The sequence below is a fragment of the Diospyros lotus genome, chromosome 7 (genome assembly GCF_014633365.1).
Source record: "Diospyros lotus cultivar Yz01 chromosome 7, ASM1463336v1, whole genome shotgun sequence".
Classification (NCBI taxonomy): Eukaryota; Viridiplantae; Streptophyta; class Magnoliopsida; order Ericales; family Ebenaceae; genus Diospyros; species Diospyros lotus.
The window spans coordinates 2,574,099-2,587,315 of record NC_068344.1 but is presented as its reverse complement, the minus strand read 5'-3'; the positions used below and the strand labels follow the sequence as shown (position 1 = coordinate 2,587,315).

Below are 13,217 nucleotides of genomic sequence, written 5' to 3'. Positions count from 1 at the left end.
AAGTTTGGATTGTATCTGACTAAGTCTCTAAACCTAAAAGCAATCAAGTAACTAATATTGATACTCGAGTACTTTTTATATATTAGTCAAGTAAGTTTATCTAGATAATCAAGTGACTATTGCAAAGTTTCTATGGCTTCTGATTTCGTCGAATAATGACGTGGTCATACTCGAGTAAACTTTCTAAATAATTTATTATTTAAAAAGTTCAATCAAGTAAGTGCGATATTAGTCGAGTGACTGCTTTCGGATTTTTTAAAATATAATCGTTAAATGTATTAAATGCTCTTCAATTTTAACTTTTTAGTTCATTTAATGCATTTCAGACAACATGGATGTTATTGAATAAATCAATAAATGTTATTTAATATTTACAAAGACAAAAAGCAACAATTGTGAGACAAATTAAATGTTCCAATTGTATTTTGCCACGTCACCTGACATTTAATGATAGAAATTTATAAATAGAAGATGAAACTGTACGAAAAAAGTTACACTAGCTATTCACATGTTCAATTCAAAACTTATAAGAGCTTTAAGAACTCTTCTTTCAAATTCTTCATGTTTCTCACAAGCTTATTATTCAAATCTTTCAGTGAGAATTTTATTAAAGAGTGTTTCTCATTCTAAATCTTGTAAGTTTCTATCAAGAGAAAAGGTTTAGCGCCTACTGTTTCATTCATATTTTTTTTTTTTTGAGAAATCCTTCACATCTTTTTTGAAACTCTTGTAAATGTTACGCCTAATCCTTTAAAAGATAGTGGTTGTGGTTTAACTTATTTATGAAAAAAACAACTTGATCTTTATGTAAAAGCAATGATTGTAATTGAGTCTATTTGTAAAAATGCCAACTATGTAGATTTGTAGTTGAGTCTGTAAAAATTATAAGAAAATATAATACACTTGTGAGTGTGTTTGCAAAATCCTTATTTGTGAACTAAAATAGTGAACTAAGCATTTAAAATTGAATCACTTTACATCATATATATTTTACTATTATTATTTCATTTACAACCTTCTTAGTTCAAATCCTTTCATTTAAATTAATATTTTAAAAAAAATAAAAAAAATTAATTCAACCTCTCTTAAATTAACTTTTGTATCACATTATAAATAAGTCTCTTTTAATATATTTATCAATCAAAGCATTACATACATACGTAACTATATATATATATTTTAGTGTTTGTTATAATTAATATAATACGAAGTCATTTGTTTTCGTTCTTAAATTTATGAATTATATAATAAATTGTAAAATAAATAATAAGTACGGTTATCATAAAAACAAGATTGTCCATTTATAATAAAAAACTAAAGTGACAAATAACCAAAATAACTGCTTTGGAAAAAAAATACAAACTAAGTTACAAACAAATACAATTGTATACAACTTAGAAATTAATTACAAAAGATTGATGATGGTTATAAAATGAACTCAATTATCTCCCAATAGTATTAGTGGGTTTACGAATACGATTATGTACAAAAATAATTTTTTTCTGTAATCATTATAAATAAATATCGTGTATTAAAACTTCCATTGAGATAGACAAGGCCAGCTCAAGGGATAGGTTGGTGAAGCAATTGCCTAGGGCCTCAATCCCTTGAACTTAATAAATAATTATTTTAATGTTATTATTAAAATAAAATTAATAAATTTTTATTTTTTTATTAAGGGGTTGGAGGCCCCTAAATTATTGATGGCTTAGGGCCCCTAAGCCCTTGAGCCGGTCCTGGAGATAGAAGTCCGAAAAGGAACCAAGCACGGAAGGATATGAAGGAATATCAACAAACCAACCACCCCATAGATCGTGCACAAGCAACCTCAACCTCAACTTCACATACTCTTGCATCACTTTTTATGAATTGGATCTTGCAAGTCGAAACAATACTCATGACATTTAGAGCAACTCAATCAGTTTCAACTGCAAATTCCAGCATATCTAATCTAATACTGATAGGAACACAGATATACAGCCATGCCAGATTCACGGCGGCCTGCATTCAAAGATGAGAGGTCATGTGGAATGGCTCACCCTCCCGAATGGGGACCTTCCGAGGCGACTACCTGGTTTGGAGCCAGATTTTCCTCTGTTCGAGCTGCTTCGGGGTGCAGCGACTGCTCTGAATCTTGACTCGGGAAGACTTCAGATTGCAGGGCTGGAGAGATGTTATTTACATGCAACCATGTGAGCTCCCACAAGCTATCTCCACCAAGGGCACTCCTCTGCACAAGGACTCCCATGTTCTTCATTACAAGCAGGGTGTTCTTGAGGAGCTCAGGGGCGAGGTCCTGAAGCTTCTCGCTCTTCTTTCCTCGGACTTTTACCTTGAGATATTTTTCCATCCGGCTGAGCACGCCCAGCCATAGTTTGCAGAAGGTTGTTAACTGGGAGAGCTCGTGGAGCAATTGCAGGAACACTTTAGAGAGAAGCTTCAAGGCAAGGATTAGGGTCCCTTCCATGTTCCGGTAGTCTTTTTGGGAGTGGACCTGAGCGATCTCGAGCAAGTCATCGAGCACGGTGAATATGACGAGGTCAAAACACTGTAACCACAAGCCATGGGGAAGGCGGATGCCATCCACTCCTGTCAAACACATCTGGAGTGACAAGAGAGCATGGTTCCGGACTTCCTCTCTTTGGTCCAAACAAACTTTTCTCAGGCCCTGTGCTAGCCTCAGCCACATCTCTCCTATGTCTTGAGACATTTTCACAGCATCCACTTCTCCCAAGGCATCCTTAGAGTCTTGCGCCCACTGTGCTAAACAAGTGACAGAACGCGCCATGAGATCCAGAGCTCGCAAAGATCTGTCGGCCTGTCCACGAGACTCAGCAAACTGCCTTGCTGCATCTATGCAGAGAACATAATTGGCTGGCAACAAGTGGTCTCCATCAGACATAATGAACAATAATGCATCAAATCCAGCTTCAGAAGCTTCAGGGTGACGTGCTGTAATGGAGAGCAAGGATGTGATTGTTCGCCACCCCATTGGGGAACGGACGTGTGTGGCGTTTGCTTTCACAAGACGACTGACTTCCTGTGTGATTTGTTCACAGTATGCATCAGCAACACGGGCATCTAGTTTCAGAACCAGTTGCAGAGACCTCAACAGTTCATCAGCCAGGTTCTCTTTATAAGGGAGCAGCCGCTGGCAAATCCTGAGGAGTCCAAAAACAGCCTTCTCAACCAGGGCACAAGGCATAACTGTTGATTGAACAATGTTAGATATGTGCTCGTATACACCATGCCAGAGGAGGACAATCCTATCCCGGTTGTTAAGGGTAATTGCAATCAGCAACTCCAAGCAGAAAACTGCAGTGTCTTCGTCCTCAGGAGAACTATTCCCCTTTTGGGGTCGCCCTGCAGCCCAAATAAGTGCTCGTGCAAGCTGTAATAAAGAATCCGCATGCAGAAACTTACTCTCCGTGAATATGCTGTCAATATGGCACTTCTGAATGGTCTGTAGAGTGCGCTGATGAGCGGCAAGTTGTTGTTCAGTAGGTTGGGACCTTGGCTCCTCTGTGTCTAGAGATAAGAGCTGACTGAAGCGGCCCATCAGCCCAGAAGATCTCCTAGGAGTACCTATAGATTGCATGTGAGCTGCAGATAAAGAATTTGTGAGAGACTTCCCGTGTCCTGGCTCAGAACTGAGCTCCGAGTCATCTGCTGCATCGCTGGCCACACGAGCAGGAAGAAGACCAAGTTTGTGCAATTTTAGGATGCAATCCAAGATATTTCTCCATCCTGTGCGGATGAAATCACCATACCTATTTGCAATAGTGAAGACTGTTACAGTTGCCATCCTAGCTTTTGTGTCATCACCAAAGGCTAGGACTGGTTCTTCAACAGATGATGGATTTAAGAGGGTTGTAAACTTACAGAGAGACACCACCAGATCATCCAGAACATCTTCAAGATGATGGCATGCAGATATCTTAGCCACAGCTAAGAATCCATCTATACAGGTTTGGTACACATCTTCATGCTCTGCATGATCAAATACCACAGAGATGGCAGCAATGGTTGGGCCAGACATTATAGCAAACATGTCGTGGTCAAGGTAGGCTTTGGAATCAGAAACAATGAATGAAGCAGTTTTCTTGGATTTATGCATTAAATCAATCCACCGGCTTGGTGTCATTTCAGGGAACCCAGCACCATGTTCTGGGGTAGTGCGGATCTCATTTTTGCATATGGAGTGATACAATTCTGACAGAAATTCTCGAGGAAGGTCACTACCACCGTTAATGTGCCGGTTGTTCCGAATAAAATCTTCCTCCGTCATCTTCTTCTTCACCTGTACATTGTGCTGATCTGTGTTAAGCATAATTAATGAATAAGACAACAAGAGAGCAGCATCCTTGTTAGCTAGAATTTGAGGCGATTGCTCATAGTATCTCTCAGAGAATGCCTCAAGTACCCTTTGAATCTTCTGTGATTCTCCAGGAAGTCGGAAAGTTTCCAAGAATAGGCGCAATGCAGTATCAAGATTCATGTCTTGAAAATCAAAAGTCCCAGCAAATTCATGTAGAACTTGAACACAAAACTCGTCATGATTTCCCAGAAAATCCCCAACAAGATTCTTATCTAAGCCGGCAGTGTACCTGAAAAAGCAAGCCACACTCTGAGGATCGAGTTTTTCAGGCAAGAGATGTGTTCCCTGTAGAAACTCTAACCCTTTCTTTGGATCTCGATTGAAGTGATCAGCTCCAATCATCAACCTCCTTTTAATGTATTTCCTCCGCCGCACAAATGGAACCCATTGATCAGGATCACTATAGTTATCACACTTCACCATCCAGAATGGGGTGTACTCATCAAGATTTACAGGCGCCTGCTCTGAGGTGACTAATCCATTGGTTATCCTCTCAGCCATTCCCTGAATCACAGCAATAAGGCCATCTAAAGCAAGAATGTGCATTGAAGATAAAGGGCAGTTCACTGGGAATGCACTCCTAGACAACAAATTGGCTAGGTCTTCAAAAACATTACTGCACGTTATATCACAATCTACGTTAGCATACATCTCAACCATAAATGTCTTCTGCCTGCAGAAATCCACAAGAGCCTCCATTGCAACCTCCTGCTGCTGGTATGAAGCCTCATACCTGCTTTGTGCCAGCCTCAAAATCACACAAGAAAAGAAAGCCTCGAGCTGTAGCTTGAGTTCAGTGCGCAAGTGATGATATAGATTGAGAACAATGCTACATACCATTGAAAGTATAAGTGGGCTCACTGACAAGCCAAATTGCATCAGGTTACGGAATAATTCATCCTGTACCAAACCTAATAATCTAGGGTGTTGACCAATAGAGGGACCGCCTAATTCAATAGCTGAATTAATTAAACCTAAAGCAAAAAGGGGCACATCTTCATCAAAAGCTATGGTGTTCGATCTGGAACCCATTCCCATGTGCTCAACAACATTCAACAATGAACATAAAAAATGAAATATCTCAACCATGCAAGGGACTCCATATGGCTCAGTCATTAAATGATCATATGGAACAGAATCTTTCCCATTGCCAGACCGGACAGTGATGTCATCTATCACTCCAGTAACAAGACCGCTGCAAGCACTAGAAGCCAAACTTGCTAAGGATGGTTGGCTATCATATTCAGAACTACCATTGCCGTTCTCCAGTTGCTTACTCCCAAAATTGTAATCACTGTCAATGCCACCAATCTGCAAAAGAGGTAAAGAAGGATTCATACAAATTCACAGAAAAGGAAATAGTAAACGATTCGGTCCGCAAAATTCTTTTGGATTTGATTGATCAGTTTTTTCAAGTATAAGGATCCATCATTCTGAATACACAGCAGATTACCTTTAACAGGGGAGGGGGCGTAATAGATATTCTCCTGGGGGCTAAAGAGTTAATGTATAAACATAATTATATGCATTCATATATATTAGCATAGGCTTAATCAAGATATAATGCGTAAGGTAAAAATAAAACAAAAAATGCATGTACTTTATTTTTACAAAACTATTCCGTGTTTCTTTTTCTATTCCTTGGTATAAGATATTGGAGGGGCCATCCTTACAAAAACTATGAATAAATTATAAATGTTCCGTGAAAAACCATAGTGTATATTAAAAAATCTCGAAACATATGAAAAGATCTTGAAAAAAGTAATGTATCAAAGTGAAAGTTCCTGCCACATGGAGCTCTTTTTTTTTTCACTTAAATGTTTTGGGTCAAAAATTTTAGTTTACAAACTAAGGACATAAATCCATCCATAATTTTCTCAAAATACAGGTGAGTTTTTACCATTCCTGTTCGGACATTGAGATATGTATCAGTTTCCCAGCAATTCAAAACAAGTTGAACAACATATAACCTGAGATAGTTTGCACCATCATTTTTCACAGCATAAGATCAATGCCAGAAAACACCAAAAATGGGATAAAGAATACAATCTTTTTATTATGAAGTTTTTAATTCTATGAGCTTCTATCATTTATTCACACAATTTCAGTAACCAATATAAGCATAAGAAAGAAAATAATTGAACCTTTGTGCAAAATATAAGGATGTAAAGTAGATGCCAGCATACCTCATGTTTGATAGAGCTGGTTCCTTTAACTAGAGAACCTTCTGTGCTGTTGACATCCTTTAAATGTGAAAAAATACACCTAACAAGTTCATGCATTGTGTGGCGAGCAACCCGCTGTAACAACTCGCCTTTTGTTCCTGCTTGATGAACTATTCGGAAACAAGTATTCACTACGGTGCAAACATGCTGATTACTCAGCATAATTGATGCTTTACTTTTCATGCAAGCCAGAAGGATCTGAAGTATCTTCATTAGGACTACTTCTTCTGATCCAGGATCTGTCACCTCAAATCTACAGCTGGTCACAGCATCAACTACCAAGTGCATAGCATCCTCAATGTTGACAGTATTTAAATCAAGCACATCCAATGTTAAAATTTTGTAAACAGAAGATAAAGCTACGCCCGTGATTGGCGCCCCAGTCTCCTCAGATCGAACAACATCCAGAAATGGTTGGAGATAAACAGCAGGATTTATGGTGTGCCATGAAAAAATTTGTTTCCTCAATGCCTTCAGTGACTGTATCAGAGAGTGCTCTAGCTGGTCATCACCTGATATATAACGACCTCCCCATCTCACATTCCTCCTCATAACAGCTAGCACAGCACCTATCTCGGAGTTGATCATACATGCTAAGGCAGCTTTACTCGAAGGTGAAGTCTCAGAGTCTTCTGGTTCTTCTTCAATTGCCTTTATTCCAGATTGTAGCTTTAGACGTCCCATGTTGAACCTGAACTCTAAATTAAGAGCTCAGTTTCAATCTGTAATAATAGTTAGTCTCCAATGTGGAACCTGGCAAATCAACCTTCACAGCCTAATTAGAAAAAAAGAAAAACACTTTTTAGATATTTATAATCAATAAACAAAGCCAATAAAGGCTTGGCAAGGATTAAGTGACTAATACAAATGTTTTCATAGACCAATTTCACCAACAATATGAATAAGTTACCACTGCAATACATATTGATATATTTTTGAAGTATCCTCGTAAAGAGAAGTAATAAAACAACAAACCACTGACCAGGGCCCAAGTATGGAACTAGATGAATGAAATTGGGAATGAAAGCTCGAGGGTGTCTAATGCAAAAATATTTTAGGAACCCAGGCCCTGGTTGAGCAAACCCTTACACAAAGGAAAGAAATTTAAAAAAAAAAAAAAAAACTGTAAATTTAAACATCTCCAGATGAAAGGCCATCTACGAGAGAAACAACAGAGAAGAGCAAATACAAACAAGAATACTTTTTCAGCTAAAAAAACAGGGAAATACAGGGCTACTACATCATTTGAATTATAGAGAATATATATATTTGCTAGGTAGAATATGTATATTAGTCTATTAATATGTCAAATAAAACAGTTGCTTTTAAAACAATATATACCAGCTAATTTAGATATTATGTATCAACCTCTACATTTATTGATTGGTATTTGGTATTTGGTATTTTCCACTAGTTAGCTGGCAAATTTTGAATTGCTAATTACAATGTGGGTATATATACATTATATAAACTAAATGCATGCAGGAGATGTTTGGGATTGAAGGTGGTAAGATATCATTTATCAAAAGCGGGCCAAAATGAGAATGTAAACATATCAGTTTAGTACAAAGAGGTATAACATGGTACCCAAAAGATGGGCTGACATGGTGGCATCACATGTCATGGCCAAAAATATCAGCCCCCACAAAATTAGGGCATGAATGCACAAGAAAACGCACTGCTAAGTCCACCCTAAACCACACTTGCCATCCACATTAGGCCTATGCTGATTTCCCACAACCAAACAAGCTTTGAACAATGAATGGATTAAATTCCAGTAATAATAAAATGAAATGCAGTGTAATCAAGTATTGTGTGGCAACTTATGTGCACCAATACATTATGCTTTATCAGGTAATCCTCCTGTTCAAGAAAATAACCATGATTTTAATATTTACTGGTGGGAATTATATTAGTGGCACTATTTACCCAATGAATAGTAAGGTAAAGGTAGCATAAACCTGTTAATTGATATTTCCTATTTCCTGCTAATGATACAAGAAACGTTGACTAACAGAGGGCAATTCCAGATGATCATCACATTTAAGAAAAATTAAGATAGTAATCAGCAAGACACTTTCCAGCCCCTTAAATTAAATAGTGGCAAGGACAGTGAGATGAAAAAGGCGAACTAGCTCACTGGAGCTGCACATCTTAGAGGCATGCCTAATCTATTGAATTATATTAAACAACGGCTTCTCCAAGATCAGAGAAAAGAAAATATCCATCTGGAGTTTCTTCTACAATTATGCAAAGTATGCTCCACATGATCCATAATTCTGCAACACCAGAGATAATCATATTTAACCCTTGGACTTCTCTGTACTTTCAGCATGCCAAGAACACCAATGGGCTTGCTTAGAATATAATTTTAGTAATATTGTCCATCCTCTACATAGGTGAATAATGGATCTAGAGTCCTAGACTATAAGAATCTCAGAATAGGCAAGTTTAAAAAAATATGGATGATAGAAATAGTACGGTTACTTATGTTTATTTTAGGATGTATATCCAGGCAGTGTCTAATACATGTCATTAGTTTTTGTAAGTTAGGGATATTTCCTTAATGTTGAGGATATACAAATGCGGGACTAGGGTCACCAATGAGTCATCATTTTGGTGAAGTTTTGTAATTGGGCTTTGAACCATTTATTTCCTCAAGGGCTCTGTTCTCTTCTCTTTATTTTTGTGGTCTTCGTCACAACCCAAGGGACTTTTTGGAATTTTTTGAATGTATTGGCAGTAGCCAACTGAATTAGTTACATGTTGACTGTCAAATGTACCCCTCGGTAATGCTGTAACTGCAGGGAAGAGCCTATATAAGGCTAAGTTGTTTGAGGATGGGAATTCATGTGAAGTAATAGCATAATTATTTCCCTCCTATTTCCTTTCCCTCTTAATTCTCTCTCAAATTCTTTCAAACTCTCCCTCCAAAACTCTCTTCTCCTTGTTATGTACCTACTTAATATGTTGTACACAGGAATAAGGGGGAAAATACCGGCTGAGAAGCCTTGTACTAAGCATATGCTTTGTATGATTGTACCCAGACGATTAATGCCATTTGGCGGGAAAGAACTCCCATGCAACTTAGGGAATCAGTATAAATATAGGCTGATCGTCCTCAAGGAAGGCACGAGAAGTTTAATTCAAATTTTGAAATTCTCTCTCCCAATTCTCTCAATCTCTCTCTCTCTTTCTCTTATGTCTCTCCCTCTCACTCTCTGTTCTCTATCAAATTCTACCCTGTTCTCTAGAATTCTTCTCAGAATTCTTGAAAACTCTTATCAGATCTCCAAGATTTGACAATTTGGTATCAAAGCATGTTTTAGGCCAGATCAGTTGGTGGTGAATTCAGGTAGATGGTGGAGGGAATGCGGATGAAGAATATGGAGATGCAGTTGCAACAATTTGGCTCTACAGTGGCCGATTTGCAAGCGCGAGTGGGTCAGTTGAAGGTAGGATCCAATCACAACCATGAAGCAATCATATCCATTGATCGGAAATTGGATGGGGCAGCCACTCAGATCTGAGAAGAGATTACTCATATCCATAGTTGTTAAATCGAGATTCGAATCGAGAATCAAAATCTTTATTTTATAAATTATGAATCGAGAATCGAATCGAATCGTAAGATTCAATACACATTCTCAATTTCAACTATAAATAATATATATCCATAAAAAATAAATAATGTGTCCACCATGATCAATTCTTTTAAATATAAATAGATAAATAATACTTCTAAATATATTTGTTAAGTTTAAAATTATACCAAAAGGCAAAAGTATATTCATGTTGCCTTTAAATTCAAATTACACCAAACCAAACCACTTTCAAAATAACAAGCTAGAAAAAAAAAAAACTACAACTATTAGGCTACTAAAAAACTCCATTGTCCATAATCTTCACTAGTTATCAATCATCTTCATCTTCAAGTTCAAGAGTATCATCATCTTCATCATTTTCACCATCTTCTTTGTCTTCAAAGATAGTCAAATCGAACGAATATTTGATTAAAGCGCACATGCAGACAAAGTTGCACAAATCGGATGAATCAAACGAATTGTGTGATTTATGTGATTCACGGTCGATTTATCTGATTCACGGTTGATTCTAAGGGATTTTCGATTCACCTTATAGATTCAACTCGATTTTTATATGAATCGAGTCGAATCGTACAATTCGAATCATGAATCGTACAATTCTAACAACAATGCTTATATTAGAGAGGAGGTTGGGACTCAAATTAGGGAGCAATTGCAGGGCTGCATGATGATGTTTACCAAACAACACTCTGTAAGGCTTTCCCTTGATTTTCCTCCTAAAGAGAGGTCTAATCCAATTCTCCTCGAACAAGGGATGAATGAGAGGATGCGTAGAACCTCTGAAATTGGAGATGATCTAGTGGAAGTAGGGGAGAACATGGGGGTACGTAGGCAAGAAGGAATTGGGGGGGCATAACCACCTGGGATTTCCTATGCCAAAGCTAGATACCCCCATGAAGGTGCGAAAGGATGTTTGAATGGTATGGAATTCCAGATCAACACAGGGTGGCCTTGGCTACAACCTACCTCAATGATCCTGGTGATGCCTGGTACCAGGGATGGTCCAAGGTGAAGGAAGTATGTTTGTGGGCTGAATTTGTAAAGGAACTATGTGAAAGGTTTGGGGAAAATACTGGCCGAGAAGCCTTGCACTAAGCATATGCTTTGTATGATTGTACCTAGGCATTATTGCCTTTTGGCGAGAAAAAACTCCCATGTGACTTGGGGAATCAGTATAGATAGAGGCTGATCATCCCCAAGGAAGGCATGAGAAGTTTAATTCAAATTCTGAAATTCTTTCTCCCAATTCTTTTGATCTCTCCCTTTGCTCTCTCTCTTTCTCTCATTTCTCTCTCTCTCTCACTCTCTATTCTCTATCAAATTCTACCCTATTCTCTAGAATTCTCCTCAGAATTCTTGAGAACTCTTGTCAGATCTCCAAGATCTGACAATTAGCAGCCTTTGTTTCCTCATTAGTGCCTCCACTGCCAACTCGTGCAACCTTACACTCTCTACGGCATGCAGGGGGCTAAAAGCCTGGCTTTACCAGCCCCTAAGACACAAGTGGACAAGATTATAGAACTAAGATGTGGAGATAAGTACTTCCCGAACCACCAATGTAAGAAGCAACTGCTTCTACTGGAAGGGGAAGAGGGAAGTGAAGGACGAGAGGAGGAGATGAATGAGGTGCCTAAAGGAGTAGAGGAAAATAATGGGGAGATATCTGTACATGCACTAAGAGGATTGACTGTTGATTCACGAAGGAATATGAAGAAAGAGATATGATTAGAAGTTTCCAAATTTGGAATAGAATATTTTCTAAATCAGACTCATGAAACTTTCCTAATAATGTTCATATGTATCTTTTCCTTTTGTTTTTCTTTCCTTCCTAGTAATTAGATGTCACAACCCCAGGGGTAAGTTAGTAAATGTAATGGTAGAACAACTTGTATTAACGGCGAGTGGTTAATTAGCTGGGGGGTTTAAGTACTTAGGGGGTTAGAATTGTACAACAACCTACTCTTTGCTATTGCGTTAATTAGCTTTACTGTTAGCTTGTTGTTATACTATTAGAAGCACTGCTATAAGCTTTATAAGAGATCAGTGACAGTGAGGAGGGAAGATCATCAAGACTAATAACAATTTCCACACTTTCTGAACAGAATCGGTTCCCATGGAATGGAACTTGAAACTAACAATTGAGTTTGTGGAAATCAAACTCGTACATTGAATTTCCGAGAAAGGAATAATATATACTGAGGTTCTATACTATCTTCTCCTAAATTTTAGCTGAGAATGCTATCTCTTCCTAACACCTAGCAGATAGGATACAACATTATTTGAAGTTATTTACAAGATAATGTACAAAATCTCATTCCTACAATTTCTCCTAATTTTTAGGAAGTTTATTTCTTTAGTTCTTCTTCTCTATCTTGATGCAACAGCCCATAACCGAGACCCATATCTTCAGCAGTCTCCTCTTTTGTTTCATACTCTTTCCCACGGAAAGACTCTTTAGAATCCTAGGCCTCTCCAACACCCCCCCTCAAGCTAAGGAATAGATGTCTCTCATTCCTAGCTTGTTAATCACGGTCTCAAAACCAGGTCTTGACATGGCTTTTGTTAGTACATCTACCACCTACTCTGTTGTAGGAATATAAACCAGCTTTATACCTCCTTCCACTATTTCCCTTTAGATGAAATTCCGATCAATCCTGACATGCTTCATTCTATTATGCTGCACCGGGTTATTAACAATGCATATGGTTGATTTACTATCACTATATAACCTTGTTGGTTGAGTTAGAGGCATTTGTGGGTCCTCCATTAACCTTACCAACCAAATAAGCTCGCATATACCTTGTGCTATTGCCCTGAATTCTGCTTCTGCAATGCTTTTTGCTACCACTAATTGTTTTTTGCTTCTCCATGTGACTAGGTTTCCCCATAATTTAGTACAAAAGCCAGATGTTAACCGATTATCCATAACTGATCCAGCCCAGTCTGCATCGGAGAACCCTTCAACCCCTCTTTCATCACCTTTTTGAAATAATAGTCCCTTACCGGGAG

At 38.0% G+C, this 13,217-nt stretch overlaps 1 protein-coding gene across 5 annotated transcripts in view; it reads right to left on the bottom strand.

Moving 5' to 3' along the window:
- Positions 1–1,828: 1,828 nt before the first annotated feature.
- LOC127806012 (ARF guanine-nucleotide exchange factor GNOM-like) overlaps positions 1,829–13,217 on the bottom strand; it is a 44,944-nt gene continuing 33,555 nt past the window's right edge. For all 5 annotated transcript variants that reach the window (XM_052342946.1, XM_052342945.1, XM_052342949.1 and 2 more), the window contains 2 exons: positions 6,565–7,378; positions 1,829–5,689 (listed from right to left, as the gene is read on the bottom strand). In XM_052342946.1, coding sequence (XP_052198906.1) covers positions 2,036–5,689; positions 6,565–7,287 — 4,377 coding nt within the window. In that variant the 5' untranslated portion in view covers positions 7,288–7,378 and the 3' untranslated portion in view covers positions 1,829–2,035. The remainder of the gene's footprint in view (positions 5,690–6,564; positions 7,379–13,217) is intronic.